Raw genomic sequence first — 17,273 nt, 5'->3', positions numbered from 1 at the left:
CAAAGTTTTAGGTTGTTGGTTTTTCTACAATATGCTAATCCAACGGTACAGTCTTCATTTGTGACTAGGAGTTTTGTGTAAATTTGGGCCAAATTTGTTGGAAGCATAGTAGGGCAAGTTACATGTCCATAAAATGGTGAGAAAGATGAGGTTAGATCAAGATAAGCAATCAAAAAAAGTTAAATAAAAGGAGCTTCATCTGCCCTGACTACATTTCCTGTTGTAGCACCTCCTCCCACAGAATACCTAAGTTCACATTTCACTAGGAATCATTTACATCACCTCTCTATTTGCTTTTCGGTTATTTGGTAGTTAGCCAGATTTGTCAAATTTCAGGATGCTTGCTTTTTTCTATTTTCTGTTTTGACTTATAAATATGGAATGAGTTTTTAATAAACTATTACTTTGGTCTTTACGGTATTTACTTAAGTACAAAAATTACTGTTCCTGATCATTTTAATCACTGTACATCAATTTTTAAAAAAATACCGCAACTAAACAAAATTCAGAGTTGATGCAAAATATTAAATGCAAATGATACAAAGAAGCTTATTTGTAAACATTGTTTAGACATTTGTACTAAACTATAATCACTGACTAGAAGATAATTGCAGACAGTAATTGCAAATTAAGAGTAAAAACAGACCCTATTGAACATAGTATTGTAGACTAATCAGTATACAGTAGATATAATTATGGCCTGCATGGTAGGGAAAAAACAAAAATAAGTTTCTAACACACAGCTCTTTCTCTATAAAGCCAAGAACTGCCTAAGTATATTTAAATGACACAAAGGGATCTGGTCTCCCCTTTATGCACACACAAACAACCACTAACCTTTGATAGAAAATATGTGTGTATACTAAAGGGAGGAGATGTATAAGATATAGCTTTAAATAACCTACTTAGCCTAATATGGCCAGCATGGTGTATCATTTTAAAATAGCATTCAGCTGTCAAAATGTACAGGGTATTGCATTAAATAGCCATTCTCCCATGTATACAAGTCTCTATCTCTTAGACTATAGGAAAGCATAGCAAGAACAGATTGTGCCACTCTTAACTCAAAGTTTGCATCTATTTGCTTCTCTCTCAACAAATCAAAAGCAAAAGTTACCCTCAGATCCTTAGTATCAGTAACATATAGCACTCCACATGCTATGAATGCATTGCCAGCTTTGGACTTGGGGTATGTAGTGTTGATATGTTGAACGACTGAAAATGTCTCTTCGTCAATATGTGCTACAATGATAGTTTCATCAATAATTGAGGCATAGATAATCCAAAGACCCTTTTCATCCACTGCCACGTTGAAGTACGTCTTGGAGTTAGAAAAGAGGTAGTGGCGACCATCGTGTAAGGCATTTTCAATTGTCAGGGTTCTGAATGATGCTGTATCAAGCTCAAATCTGAAAGAAACAAAATAAATATTTAAGATGCTGGTTTAAGAATTTGCTTTTCATACATACATAATTTGGGTAAATTCTTAGTAATGAAGATGTCTCTCGGGAAGAACTGCCTTTCCTTTATAATTTTTTAAAAACAGGACAAAACCTTTGCTCAAAGTGTTTAGGATTTCCTGACAAAAATAATTGTGTGTGCTCATATCATACTGCTTGTGCTTGCATCCTCTCCGAGTTTAAATAAATACCATGATAATCCCATCAAAACAGTTAATAATCCTTCATCTGTCTTCTCTGGATGTCTGGTGAGAGCATCATAACAAACCGGCACCCAACACTCCCATCTCTATCCTTTAGATTTGTGCCCTGTAAGCTGCCACCCCCAGTTCTGGTTTGGTATCTGAAGATCTTTTCTGGAATGAAGCACATGAGAGAAAGGGACAAAACATTCTCATTAGAGGAGATCTGCCCCTGGAAAGGCTGCCAGAGGAGATGAGACAAATCCAGAGTTTGATAACTTTTGGAAATGCTGCAAAACCTTGTCCTTTGATAAGGTTTTTCCAACAAAGCAACATTCGCAACATCCCCCAGCCAGCTCCCCCTACACTGAGTCCCTCACATAAAACTATAACCCCCCACAAGAAGAACTTTCTATAACCCAAAAGGGAGAAGAGCTAGAGACTCTGTGAAGTCCACTGAAGACTTTGCCAATCTATTCTGCATGGAAGTAGAATTTCTGCCTGAGGTACTAATAACTGAAAAGTGCGGTTGATAATAGAAAGGCCATCTCTTAGCAGTCGGTACCCTATCATATTACATTGTCAAGATAAGTCAAGGTGGTTCAGGTAACAAAGTCTGAGAACATTTAAGGTGCAAGGAACTGGAAGCGTCTTTGGCAGAACAAACAATGTATGATCCCAGCAACCAGTTCACAATCTTTTCTCACTGTATCCCTTTGATTAGGTGCCAGAGATACACACCTGCCTGGGGAGAAACTTCAAAATACAATGGTGTTTTTGGCTCAGATCTCAGAGACTCAGCCGGAAACTTGAAAGCAGTTGGAATCTTTAACTTGTCCTTGAAGTCCATTTGCTTGGCTCTTCCCACAAGGCTGAATTTTGTTTTTGATTAGCACTGTCTGCCCAACTCCTCAGTAAAAACTAACAAGGCACAGATGTGGTGGCATGTGCAGTTCCAGGTTCAGACCTAGCAGAGGTGGGGTGGGAAAGCCATAGCAACTTTCTAATTATGTGCAATAACATTGTGAAGTCGGCACTCTACAAGGGAGCTTGCGGGCTCACCACGTTGCCTTGTAATCACCTGCCACCTGAGTACTGGTACATGGCAGTCCATGCTCAGCACAAGTTAGAGACCACTACTAGAAGCACTAGATTGCATGTGACTTTGTGACTGACCTATTGCACTGCCATGCATATGTGCCAACTCAGCAAGAAGGCCTGGCATGCCAAGAAGCTCCTGTGCCAAAGGCAAGTTGCACTGTGTCCTACATTTCATAATTACGTGACGTGATTAACATGATCCAGGGGGGTGTCTGAAACAACAGACGATCAAGACAGTGGGCTGAACTTTCTTGGGGCCAGCTAAGTGGGAAAGGGAGGCTCTAAGCCACCTGTCCACTTCCCCCAGTCATGGGGCTGAACCAGTCCCTAGCATAAGGTAGGGCTTCCGTATGAGTGCTCTAATTTACACAGCTTTGAGACCTTTTTGCACCGCTGAAGCAGCAGGGCTTGCCCCTAGGATGAAGATCTAGCTAGCTCAAAATAGTTAATGTTTGTAAAGACTGATTCATTTCCTTGCTTTCTTTCTCACATGCTTTTTCTGTGCCCTGATCCCACCATTAGACCTCCACTCCCCAGTTAGAGCCTCACTAACTTCAGTGGGATTATACCCAGAGCAGGGGTCCAACTGCAGGCTCAGGGTCTAAATTTGTCAGAACAATACAAGTTATAAGATGAGAGCCTGTTGACAACTGATTCTCCTGTCACACATTGTGGGCTCCACCTCTGAATTTGGTGGCCATTTCTAGTAGCAGCTAATGGAGAACTAGTTATCCATTGAGTTAGATACCACTATCCATTCACCTACCCTTCCTATCCACCCTCTCCTTCCACCCATAATCCCAAAAGAAACCCAAAGATACTACAGAACATGTAGACACAGAGAACAGAGTGTATTACCAAAAATGTTGGGGGGTTTCCCACTGAAGTTCATCTTTGCCATTTTAATCTCCATTCACGTTCCCTGTTCTCATTACTTCTTGTGCCTTCCAACCAGGGGAATGCAAAGCTGCCATCAGGCTAATCTTTGACTTACTTCACAATGGTACTGGTTCCTCCTTTTTGATAGTATAGACAGTTGTTATATATCACATGGCCACATCCATAAAAGATCCCCGGGAGGCTAATGATCCTGTAGCTGTCATTCAGCAATGCATTTGCATTCTCATATTCTTTTATGATGTTTCCTTAGAGGAGGGAAAACAGGAAAGAAAACCAGCCAGTTGGTTTACTGAACTATCTGACATCTCTACTCTCATCCAGATACAATTCTATCAGAATCAAGTTCCTGCCAATCATAGCCACATTTTTTAACATTTCTCAGAGTGCTGGAACATAAAAACCCAGAGACAAAGCTCCATCTAAGACCAAATTATTGTGTTTATTATTCAATGTTTGTATTGCGGAAGCATCTGGATTCTCCAACAGTGGACTGGGACCCAGGTCACTCAGAATCCAGCCCATTTCCATGTTTTTCCTGTTCTCTCTCTTTTTTTTCCCAATTTTTTTAAACCCTTAAACTTATGAGCCACAATTTAGGAAACTGAAGTCACAGGGAAATGGTAGGATTGATGTAAAAATGAACAAAAATAAGACACATTAAAATTAGGCTTGGTTGAAAACTTTCCCTTTAAACTATTTTGACAGAAAATTGGATTTTTCAAATGAAGGAATTTTTTTGCAAAACTTTCTGCTTTCCACAATTTTTTTAAATTTTTTTGTGAAATTTTTTTGGTCAAAGCCCAAAAGCAGTTCAGCTGAAAAATGTTTGGTTTTCAGCCAAAATTTTTCCTCTTTCCACTGAAAAGTCAAAATTTTCCAAAGAAACTCCCTTCCACATTTTCCAAGCAGTGCTAGCGAATACCTTTCCTGAGGCTCCAATAGGTGTGTCCAGATATATTATGAAAGCAGATGAAGTTTTCAAAAAAATGTGACCGAGACTTGGAAAAATTGAGGCCTCCCTCCACTCACACTGATTCAAGTTTGTTGCTGTTCTTCCAGAACTCTTCTGTTGGCTAAGGTGGGGTCACATGACCCTGTGAGCCAAGGTAGGGAAGTCACAGGAGAAAGTCATTGATGCTGTGGCACATTTAAGGCACAAAGGCCTTTTAAAAGGTTATAATAAATTATTAGGCAGACAACGAGGACTGTTCCAGCTCTAGTTTATAAGAAGAAAAAATTATACTACTTGGGTTTAAAAATAACCTCCACTGTGCAGTACTGCTCCTGGCTTTTCAACCTGTGGGGCAACAGACCTCCCCACTAAAGCTCACTTTCACTCATTACAGGTTTTTACACACCTATATTTCTAAAAATACTGATTTGGCTGAAAAAAGGAAAAAAGCAATATAGGAGCAATCTATCCACAATTATATCCATGGTACCTGAAAAATGCATCGTAAGCCAAATTCGTTCATCACTTCTATTTGCAGGTTCCCTCATCCACGTTCCAAATGTTTGCTGTATCTTACCCATCTCAGTGGGGCTTCCTATTGATTTAATGATGCATTCTAATAGCAAAGAGAAAAATAAATTTGGATCACCCCCAACCTCCGCAAGTAAACAGTAGACTTTAACAGTGCATCATGTTTAGAATAAGTTACCAGCTTTTTTTGGGTGGTACCCATTGGTGTTCTCATCAGCTTTTCCTACGAGCGTGTCATCGTTTGGTATGGCACATGTCTCACCTAAAATTGGGGGACAGAAAACAAAACCTCTGAATAGGTTTGACAGATCTGGGGCACATTGTCAGTTGGTGTAAACTGCTCCACTGAAGTGCATGGACTGTGACAATTTATACCAGCTGAGGATCTGCCCCTGTGTTTCTTATATATCAAGATTTCTTAAAAGCAAAAAAAAAAAAAAAAAAAAGCGTGGAATATGAAATACAGAGCATTCAGTTTAATACTTATCCGCCTCCATTTGTCACTTGTTAAGGTTGTGTCAAAACTGAGAATTGCAATTTTATAAAGTTGGCTATAAAGATAAGTTTGGGGATAATAACACTATCATATGCTGTGTGGCTTCCATGTTTATCACACTTTAAAACAATAATTCTTGCTTTCTTTAAGCTAAACATGTCGATTAACCAAATTAAAATACTTTTTGCACTTGTCAAACAAATCCTTACATTTAAAAATACACATAAGTGGCTAGTAATGCATCCAATAATAAGACAGGCGTAGAAGCCAGACATGGGGAAAGTCTTCCCTCCCCACTATTTCAATATAAAAAGCAATTCTGTTCACACATACGCCCTTCCACAGATTTCAATCTGCTCCAGTATGGCATATTGTCCCTAGGTGTATGTGTGCAAAGCTGCAGCCAGAGCCTTATGCTTCCACAGTTCTCATACCTGATGCAGCAACATCTTATATGCAGTCTCTCCCTTTTACAAATAAGAAAGTCTTCCTCAGACCTTCGTGGGAGCAAGGAGTCAGAGGGCTTGTCTGCACTGTGCTTTAGTCCACATCAGAGGGGTGTAAATTTTAGTCCATGCTAGCATGTCATGCACTAACTGGTCCATGTGGACCCTACTGATGCACACTGAAAGTTCACTAATGCACACTAACAGTACTGGTTGAAACAGGACTACATTAACACACACAAGGGAACTTTTAGTAGATGCCAGAATGGTCTACATGGGACAGTTAGAGTGCATCACGCTAGTGCAGACTAATATTTACATCTCTTTGGGGCAGACTAAAGCACCATGTAGACAAACCCAGAGAGAGCCCCAAACTCTGTTCCTCCACATGGAATTACATCTTGCTGACATTAGGTTAGTGTCATGAGAAGCAGCACAATCTTGTGGACTGAGCACAGGACTGGAGCTATGAATCCATGAATTCTAATCATGTTTTTGCCACTGGCTCACTCAATGGCCTTGTCTAAGTTATTTGGCTTCTCTATAACTGTCCCCAGCTGAAGCAGTGATGCTGGCACAAGACAGAAAGTGGTGGAGAGATTTCATTCAGACCCATTGTCTCTGCTGAGCTGACAGACGAGAATCAAAGAACAAGATAATGGTCTCCACCTTATCTACCTATGGGGTGGATGTAACGTGTTTGTGTAGTACTTTGAAGCTGTACACTTCTGAGCCAGTTCCTACCACATTTGATTGTATTGATTGATCTCTCTGAGCCAGATGGGCCCCTATAGACGAAAATCTCTGGTTTTAGGGTGAAAAGCAATAGAAGAGGAAAGAAGTGCTGATTCCACCCCTACAGAAGAAGCAGAGGGTTCGATTTCTAAAATCTTCACACTCTACCTTTCTGTCTGCCTTGGACTATGCAGTGAAATATACAACTTGACTTACAGGGGAACTCATTTGAGTGTTCACTACCACTGCAGCCTTTATTCCCTTCGTTACCCTGATAGGATGGTTGGGCTGGTTTTGTTTCCCTCCTTAAAAGTTTTCAGCCTATCAGTCTACTTTGGGACTACATAATTTTGTTAAACAACAGAAATGTAAATGCCTTGCTGTGAGTTGCTAGGGAGCATGTGCGGCACCGTTACAGGTGAGGCAGATGAGACGGCAGGCAGCTGTCCAACTTGTCCGTTGATATGATGAAGAATGTTTGTTTGGGAACACTAGAGGCTGATAAACTCACATGTAAAACAGCTACAAACCACAAGAGGGGGTCTCCTCAGCGGGCAGCAGGCTCAGTCCCATTCCTGCCTTTAATGAGAGTACCTCTACTAATGCACACCAGAGCTTGGCTTAGTGCTGACAGAACATGGGGCAGCCGTCTTACACTGCTTCTTTTCTTAATTGTAAACAATGGGGAGGAGGAAGAGAGCTTATGCACTATGTATCCTTCCCCCCCGAAAAGCAGTTCATAGAAAGAAAACCATAGAGACAAAGCTGGAAACATTTTCCTATTGGAAAGAACTCTGTTGTTGTTTTTTTTAAATATTCTTTTGTAATGTTCCCTAAACTATTCAGGCTCCTTTACTTATTCTGCAAAGCCACAGCTGCCTTTTCAGCACCAATTTATGACCCATTTTTGATTCACTTACAGAGAGCCTCTCTAAGGAACAGTTCCCAGTTCTGTTTTTACTTTAGCACGGCTGGAGGTCGCCCAAGCTCATTGTAACGCCATTCTCCCAACCCATGCCACCCTGTTGATCTGTTTTGTTCACTATTTTATCCTGTTTGATGTGTCAGTTGCAAGCTCTTTGCGGGAGGGACTGTCTTTTGTTAGCTGTTCATACAGTACCCGGCACAATGGGGCCTTGATTGAGGTTCCTGGGCATCAAGGTAATACAAATATTACATTAAAACAGTGCATTGGTTGAACTGCATGCAACTGCAGCTTGACGCTCTGGAAGGAAGAAATAGATTAACTGATCCATTTCCCCTGCAGTGCTTCTCGCTCTTTCCTCTGGCATGCCCCTCACTCCCACCTCTGGTGCAGCACAACCTGGAGGATTTCTGATACAAAATGAGCAAATGAAATCATACTTTACCCCACCCTTTTACAAAGGGCATAGGGATTCTGGTTTTGGGTGATGAGGTCAGAGCTGTCCACCCTTGAGAGCAGATGCACAGACATCCCATCTCAAAAAAGACCCAACAACTCAATCCAGATGTGGCTTTTGGAAATCAGTGTCCACAGCCAGACTCTAGTAATCCTTATACAGCCCCTTTCATCCCATGATGTCAAAGTACTGTGCCAAAAAGGGTAACTAGAGTTACCTTCACTGTACAGATGGAGGAAGGATAGAGCAGGGGTGGGAAAACTTTTTGGCCCGAGGGACACATCTGGGTATGGAAATTGTATGGGGGACCATGAATGCTCATGAAACGGAATTGGGGTGCGGGAGGGGGTGAGGGCTCTGGCTGGGAGTGTGGGATCTGGGATGGGGACAGAAATAAGAAGTTCAGGGTGCAGGAAGGAGCTCCGGGCTGGGGCAGGGGGTTGGGGTGCAGGTGTGAGGGGTCCAGCTGGGGCTGCAGGCTCTGGGGTGGGGTAGAGGGGTTGGTGGTACAGGAGGGTGCTCTGGGCTGGGACCAAGGGGTTTGGAGGACAGGAGGGGGATGAGGGCTGGGGGAGGGGGTTAGGATGCGGGAGGGGGTCAGGTGTGCAGGCCCCAGGTGGTACTTACCTCAAGCAGCTCCTGGAAGCAGCAGCATGTCCCCCCTCTGTCTCCGACGTGGAGGCGCGGCCAGGCAGCTCTGTGCTCTGCCCCATCTGCAGACGCCAACCCTGCATCTCCCACTGGCCATAGTTCCCAGCCAATGGGAGCTGTGGGGGCGGCGTGCGGAGTCCCCTAGGAGCCAGAGCGGGGACATGCCACTGCTTCCGGGAGCCGCGCAGAGCCATGGCACGTGCAGAGCGGGGGCAAGCCCCATCCCCGCTCTCCGGCTGGAGCACCGGAGTGGGGCAAGCCCCAGGTCCTGCTCCCTGGCCCAAGCTCAAGGGCCAGATTAAAATATCTGAAGGGCCGGATGTGGTCCCCGGGCTATAGTTTGCCCACCCCTGGGATACAGGTTCGATGACTTGCCCAAGGTCATACAGGAAGTCGGTAAAAAAGTGAGAATAGAACATCTCTGTCTCTACCATATTAACCAAGACAGCACAACATCTCAGCCTCCTCCATGTTTTGAATACTCTAATAAAGAGTTTTAATATCTCAACACAGACGTTTGTCTTTGCTGAACCCTTCGCAAGAAGCAGAATGGCTAGTTTTGAATAATATTGTATCTTGTACTTGCCAGTCACTGGGAGCCAGATACATAGGATTTGATCATCTTTTGAAATTCTCATGTCAAAAGCTCCCCAGAGCTAAGAAATTACACCCCTGAAGTTTATGCTTCCCAGACTAATTCTAATTAATGTAGTTAACTGTACAAGCAGCTCTCCTAGACGGCAGTTTATCTGAGACTGGAACAGTCAAGGACCAGGTCAGTGTTCCTGATGAAGTTGAGTGCAGTATTTGGGTTTGAGAATAGTTATATTCTCCATGAACTTTTAGCTGAAAGAAACCAAAAGCAGCTAAGACTAAAAGATATTTTGCACTTTGAGATAAACCACAGCTTGAGAATCTGCCATTTGGAATTTTCATTTCTTACCTTGTCCAAAAAAGATTAGCACCCTGTATATTCTGACCATAAAATATTCTGTCTGAGGTTAATAGAGTTTATATGACACTAAAACCACTGTTTTTGGAGGGATGGGGGTGGGGAGTTGTGTGTTTGGTCAGAGTTTTTTAAACAGTTAATGACATTAACACTATTAGTACAAAACATGCTCGGAGATGCATTTCCTAACTAGTTATTGTCTTCTTTCTGAGGAAATCAAGTTTCCTTTATTAATTGTTTAAAAATATTAGCTAACTAGATTCTTTTTAGTATCTGTATTAGCATCTGAAACCATCGTCTTAATTTCAAGTTGTCTTTTTCTGGTTCCTTTTTGGGACACTAAATGTAACAAGTTAGTTTAGTTAGTTAAACTATTAAGTTAGCACATATATATGTTTACTAGACAGATGTGCTGGCAGGGTAAGGGACCTATGGACAGCCAGTGATAGTATGAAGTGTTTTGCAAAATTGATCAAAACTATCAATGTTTTACCAGAAACACTGTGTGGATTGAAAGGCGGCCGTTTCTCTAAATTGCAATGTTGTATTCACATTGTGCTAACAAAAACAAGATACGGAATCTGTGATTATTGTGTCAAGAGTTAGTAAAGTAAAGCCTATACTGTATATAAAAAGTGCACAATTAACGTGTGGAACTCACTGCCACAAGATATTATAGAGGCCAAGAGCTGTTAAGGATTCAAAAAAGAATGGACAGATTAAAAAATATACAGAGTTACATTAGCTAGGATAAAAATGTTTACTATCTCAATATAACCCTGATGTTTCAGGACATAAACTAACCATGAATTGCCGTGGTTAAAAATAAACTCCCTCTGTAGGCATGACATTGCAAAACCGTACCTTGGGAGGGTACTACATCTTCCTCCGAAGGACCTTGGATGGGGCATCAGATTGGTGACAGGATACCAGATTAGACGGCCCATTATTCTGATCTGTTTATTCCTGTGTTTCTATATTTCAAGTTGAAGTCAGACTTCTGCTAAACTGTTCATTTTATTGTTACCTAATCCTCTCACCTCATTTGTCTGTTTAGTCCACCTGTTGTCTCCTGTCTGATACCTATACTTGAAGTTATTAGACTGTCTTTGTCACTTCTCGGTACAATGCCTAGCACAATGGGACTCTGCTTCTTGATCGGTACTATCAGATCATGGATAATAAAAGAAAGAGAAAAGAAGAGATTGAAACATATTCTGTTTGATACTAACTCCGTTAACTACTTACAGCGACAGCTCATAATAAGAAGTGCATTTTCATCCTAGCAAATGCTGCAGAATCACAGTGAGAAAAACTACATATATATTTCTAAAGCACGTACTAGCCTTGGTTCACCTGAAGTCCTTTAACCTAAGGCTGACATTGCTAATGGCTGTTAATATTCACTTCCCCAGTTATCTTCCTTTCACTAGATAAATTATATGGTAGACACAGCAGACAAAGCAAGGTAAAGGGCTACAGCAGCTGAAATGGCACAAGATGAAACCGAGAGCATTACTCCCAACAACTATCAAGAGCTCTGTCCTGAATGCTGAAAAAACACCATGTTCCCACTGCAACCCTAATTACTAGAATATGAAATCCAGTATTAATGGTGAGATCTAATGACAGCTCCACATGCTTCAACATTAATGACAGCATCAAGTTAATGTGACATTCACCTTTGAGCTAAACTACAAAACTAAAAAAGAAAACCCACTTTACTAAGCATGTTCACAGATTATTTCCATTAGTCATTATTAAATTCACCTTCTTCTGCATCTCCACATAGCAATTACAGCATTTATCTTCGGATGGGGTTTGGGGTGGACTACTTTGATCTCGTTAAACAGGGACATCATCTGCTCAGCAAAATTCTTCCCAGATCCACTAGGAAGATTTCAACTGTTGCTATAAAGCCTGAAATATTCATTGGTTTCAGTGGACGTATTGTGCATGTAGGGAAAACAGGACAGCAGGGTTCATTATGAGGATCCAAGAGGAAAAGTTTGCTTGCATTCCCAAAAGCGACTAAGCAAGACAAATGTGATGGTTTTGTAGTATCTTCTCTCTACTTTCCTTATCCTGTGGCTATTCTGAGCTGAGATCTTTTAGGATTATCACAGTACATTGTCTTGCTTCCAGCACCCATCTGCTTGAGTCTCTTAGTCATCACCTCCAGCTCTTCTAATTGTGCCAACTCTCCACTGGCAAAATTTGGCTCATTCTCTTCCAGGATGTGGAAATGACTAGAACTGGGTCCTTAAAATTTCATTTTCTGCCATTTTTTTCCACAGGAGTGTCCTGTGATGATCGTGGCTGAGAGTTTAAATAATAATGAGTGATTTCAACTGGAGACAGCTTAAAAGGCCTGATTTCCAGAGGGTGGGTGCTTAGGACTTTCTGAGCAACATGCTCCTTGTCCATGTCTCAAATTGGGCACCCAAAAACTGAAATATCTAAAATCAATAGTCACTTTTGAAAAAACTTTGGTCCCTCAAAACAACAACACTCAGTACTTAGACAGTGATTATTTTCAAAGGCAAATGCTAATACCCAATAAAACACCTCATTCTCTTTATTAAAAACTATCTCCTTCCTAAATATACAAAAAGAAGACATTCAAATATATCCAGAAAGCCAGTTTAAAATGCCAAGCACAAAAGGAAGCATTTAGTTTAGACAGGCAATAATAGATATTAATACATTCTTTCATAACATGTTGACACCAACCCTTCCTTCCCACAAAAGTGCTTAGCTGAAAAGAATACTAATATCTTATTCCTGTATTAAACTCTAGTGGGGTGGCAAGATGCTCAGCACATTTATAACTGTCAACTTTTTTACGAAATACTCCTGCTGCGTAGAGAGCAAGTTGTTTACTGCTAGTTTTCTGGTGGAGAAGAGGATAAATGGAAGAATGCTAATTGATAGGACACTGGTCAAGCATAGCGAAGAGGAACTCTTCCAGAGATTTAAATATACTTCAGCTATGAGGCATAATTTCAATCTATTTTTGATTGAGAAAAGAGTTATCTTATAAAACATGGATAAAGGCTTTGTTTATCATATGCTACTGTGACTAAGGACAGAGAACAATGGCAAGGAGTGTATTACATAAACGAAGAGCATGAAGTACCATTGTTACACATTTGTCATGTATACACTGCCTCTTGTGAGCTTAAAAGAATTACAAACTACGGGTGACACCTCAGCCCATTGAGCCCCTGCACACTGGGTAAAAAGCCCCATTTTCGGCTGAGGGAGGAAGACTTGGCTTTACATGCTGGTTCTGACAATTATTTGCCATGTGATGTTGGGCTAATCACCCATCCCAGTCGAGCCTAAGTTCTCCTAGCTGTACCATGGAATCAATGATATTTCCCCAAAGTAATTACAAAATGGAATCAGTTGTATCTCCTGGAGGTGCACGAGACCTACCTAAATAATATCTGTACAATATTTTTATGACCAGTGACCACGAAAGGTGGAAATAGAACTCAGGAGCTCCTGATGCAAAGTCCCATGTTAGGGTGACCAGACAGGAAGTGTGAAAAATGGGGACAGGGGGTAGAGAGTAATAGGCACCTATATAAGACACAGCCCCAAATATCGGGACTGTCCCTATAAAATCAGGACATAACCCTACCCCATGTTCATTTCTTTTGGACATGCAGTCTCTGAGGGTGGCACTACCTTCTCCTCCAGCATCAAAAGTTCTTCAAGTCTAACTCAATTCAGCAGCTGAGTAGGCATTTCACTACACAGTTAATATCTGCACACATACATACACCACATGAATATTTAAGATTGGCATTTAAAAGACAAAAGTTTAGCAAAAATTTGTAAAAACAAAAACAAAAACAAAAAAAACCCCCAACACCTATTTTCAAATATTTTCAAATTTTTACTGTTATTTTCATTCAGCTTTCTCAGAGCCTTTCCCTCCCATAGCACACACTATTGATATTTGACGTGTTGTTTTTGAGTTACCCTTCTTGGGAGTTAACTCTTGAATCCCCATCCTCTCGTAATTCAGAGATTTCACTTATGTTCCACCCTTATTCCATCCAGCAGAGAACACCACATGGAAATGTGCAGCCCCACAGCGAGAAAGGAGTGAGGGTGAGAAAGCATGGGGTTGTCATAGAGACTGATTACAGCCTCATCTTGGCCAGGGCACTTATGTATTTTCTTAACTTTAAGCATGTGAGTAGTCTCACTGGAGCTAGCAGAGTTAAGCACACACCTAAGTGCTTAGTGGAAATGGAGCCCTATAACAGGTGTAATCCTGCACCTGCTATAAAGGAAAGCATGAGAATAATGGAGGATACCCCAGACACCAACACTGACCTGTGCACTTGCTGCTGTACATGTTCTCCTGAACCTGGGATTTTGCTTTGCGCTTCCCTGGTGGCCCGGGAGGACCTTGTGGCCCTGGGGGTCCTGGGGGCCCTGGCTCCCCCTTTGCACCTAGGTAGAAAGCAGAATAGACGATTACAGTTGCTGCAGGTGAATAGACCTCCTCTCAGCAGGGGACACTCTATGCATTGGATCTGATGTATTGAGAGAGGCTTGCAGGAACTAAAGCCCCTACCCATGCCTGGAAATGATCCCAGCACAGCGGCCTGCTTCAGCAGATACAGAGCTGGTTAGAGTTCCATCCAGCAGTGATATCTACTGCAGGAGTAACAAGCTGAATGCTTGTCTATTCCCAAACAGAGACCTCTCCTCGTTTGTGTTTACAAGGGAGCAAATGGCTTTGCAGTGACAGAGCAACACTAGGTATCCTGTCTGCTCTTGACAGACATCGATTTTAATAGCACCCAGTTTTTTAAAGAAGCTTGGTGCTTGTCCCACTGTCACAAATAAACTGGTTTCCAGGTCCTTGCAGTGCCTGGGGAACAGCAACAATGGAAGAATGGAGAGAACACTGAGCTTTAATTTAAAGCAGGGTTGCCTTATATCACTTTGTTTCTGAGCTCTCAGCATCAGAGGCTACAGTGCTATAATTTTAGGCAGCATTTATTTGTAGCTGCCAATGGGCTTCCTGCATGCATTCCTGGGTGGAAATCTGCCTGTCATTTTCTAATAGGAAAAAACTACACTGTGAGAGAGTAGGAGGAAATTTACTATGTGAAAATGTACTGGACAAGGATGAAATTCACACATCTCTCAGCCCAAAACCTGAGTAAAAAGGCTTTTGTGGGGAACTACACTAGGCTGGGGAGCATAATCCCATGGGCAGCTCTACCAGCCTGCTTCAAAACCCTCCTACATGCTGGGCTGCCCAGGGGTGGGATGCAGCGCAGCCCTGCTGAGCACAGGGTGTGCAGAGTCTTCCTGTGCACCTGCTCACCATTGCCCATGCCACAGAACTGCTACAGTTCCTCTTTACTTGGAACCTCCTGAGGCCCCAGCAGGCCTGTGGGAATGTCACTGCAAGTGACAACTATGTTTAAGACAACGAAAGCGCGAATGCAGGTACTGTAGAAATACCGTGATAGTACTGCTATAAATGGTAGTGTGTTGCACTGGCCTGGAGAACACCACAGCACTAGAGAAGGGTAGTCTAGTTTATTGTGTTGCATATTTCTGTGCTGCAGGAGAGATCTTAAGGGTACTTCCTCCTACCTTCTGATATCACGTCATTGTTTGCATCCCCTTTGTCCCCCTTCGCTCCTCTTGCACCTTTTCCTCCTGGCATCCCATCTTTGCCAGGTAAGCCCAGTTCACCAGGGTCTCCTTTTTCTCCTTTCTCTCCTGGATTACCTTTTGGTCCTGGTAAACCTAGGCATGAGAAGTTTGTTAGCCATGGCTGGGAGTACATACATTTATAAGACTGTCATTCCTAAGGTCAACGTACCTTTCTCTCTATTTTTGAAACTCACATCATGTATTATTTATGCCGTACCAGCCCAGTTGTTTTCTTCACTCTGAACTTCCTCAGTTTTGTGGCTTTGAGCCATTTTTTTATGATTTAACATAGCTTTGTAGCCAAATCATATACACTATCCATAAAACGTGTTAGGATACATGGTATATGATGCATAAAGCCCAAAGGCTACATTTTTCAGAAGCGTTCACTAATATTGCAAGCCTGGCTTGAGATACCAAGGTTCTGATTTTCTGAGGTGCTAAGCATCCACAGCACCCAATGACCTGAGTGTGTCTGGGTGAGGAGGGAGTATTTGGTTAAAAAAAAAAAAAGTAAGTATTATTTTACCTTGAAGTCCACTAGCATAAGTTTGTTATCACTTGGGGGAGGAAAAAGAGGGAAACGTCTTTGACAAGCACCCACTCAGAACTAGAATATAACCCAGGAGTACTGACCTCTAGCTGTCTACTCTAGCCCCTAGTCCACAGTTCCTTCTTTCATCATTATTTTTCGTACACAACATTTCCTATATGGATATACATATACACACACACACACAAAACTTTGTTTTCATTCTTTCATTTCTCTTTCTGTTAGCCAATGAAGCCTTCCTGATCCCTAACTTTTTTCTAGCATTTAGGAAAACAATTTCTCCTAATGCTTCTTTTATCTCACAGATGCTGACCATGATTTGCAGGGCATTAAACAGTCATCTACACAGCTCCGCTTGCCTTTCTTGTAAGACAACACTGCGCTCATTGTGTTGTTAGACTAATAACTTGTGCCAATGAAAACAAGCCCTCTCCCTTTCTAGTAAAATTACCTTTGTTGTGTTCTTCACATTTTATTTTTCTGACATCATGACAGAGCACAGCCTTCATTTCCTAGTAATGTCCTCATGCTGCCTCCTCATCCTGCCTCCACACTAGCTACAAGCATGATCAGTCCACATACTTTATGCAGCTGATTACCATTGAGTAAAATATTCAACAACATCTTATATTGTTGAGTCTTATGACTCCCAGCAACCTCATCAGCACATTTTGCAGTAAGGGGGAAAAAATGAACAAGACGGGTTTGTACACAATTCGTGTGCCAATATTTTGTCCTGTCTGCTTCTTTTCCTCTTCCCCAAAGCTGTACTAGCATTGGAGCTGTAAATGTATAAATCACTGTCAGTTGGAAATGGATCATGTGGGTTGGTGGTGGCTACTGATTGTAGAGAACCTCGGGTTTTTTACATGTAACTCAACTATTTAAAATGATGCAGTGAAATGGGGAATATACTTAGAGTTCCTGACTCCACTGAATTCAATAGTGAAACTACCCCTGGATTCAATGGAGCCCAAATTTCACCCCTGGTTTCTAACTTGCAAAATGTTTTGAAAAGAGCTAAAATCTCAGCCCTGGAGACTGAAGTCTTCTGCTTTTCCATGGAACTGGTACCACACAGGCAGTTTCAGTTCAAGCTTCCCCATACCAACCTGACAATAGCTTCTAAGGGGTGGAGAACAAAGGCACTTCAGCTTCCATGCCCATTCAATCAATGGCCACTTTGCGGAGACTGCCAACAAGGAAGGCAGTCATGCCAACTCCCTTGGTACTGT

The 17,273-nt window shown here is 41.9% G+C and overlaps 1 protein-coding gene across 4 annotated transcripts in view; it reads right to left on the bottom strand.

Moving 5' to 3' along the window:
* Positions 1-27: 27 nt before the first annotated feature.
* Positions 28-17,273, bottom strand: part of GLDN (gliomedin) — a 38,112-nt gene continuing 20,866 nt past the window's right edge. For all 4 annotated transcript variants that reach the window (XM_043523391.1, XM_037911710.2, XM_037911712.2 and 1 more), the window contains 6 exons: positions 15,423-15,578; positions 14,142-14,261; positions 5,305-5,388; positions 5,086-5,211; positions 3,738-3,888; positions 28-1,409 (listed from right to left, as the gene is read on the bottom strand). In XM_043523391.1, the coding sequence (XP_043379326.1) occupies positions 950-1,409; positions 3,738-3,888; positions 5,086-5,211; positions 5,305-5,388; positions 14,142-14,261; positions 15,423-15,578 (1,097 nt within the window). In that variant the 3' untranslated portion in view covers positions 28-949. The remainder of the gene's footprint in view (positions 1,410-3,737; positions 3,889-5,085; positions 5,212-5,304; positions 5,389-14,141; positions 14,262-15,422; positions 15,579-17,273) is intronic.

The sequence above is a fragment of the Chelonia mydas genome, chromosome 10 (genome assembly GCF_015237465.2).
Source record: "Chelonia mydas isolate rCheMyd1 chromosome 10, rCheMyd1.pri.v2, whole genome shotgun sequence".
NCBI classification, from domain to species: Eukaryota; Metazoa; Chordata; order Testudines; family Cheloniidae; genus Chelonia; species Chelonia mydas.
Note: the sequence above shows the minus strand (reverse complement) of the source record. Positions and strands in the feature narration are given on the sequence as shown.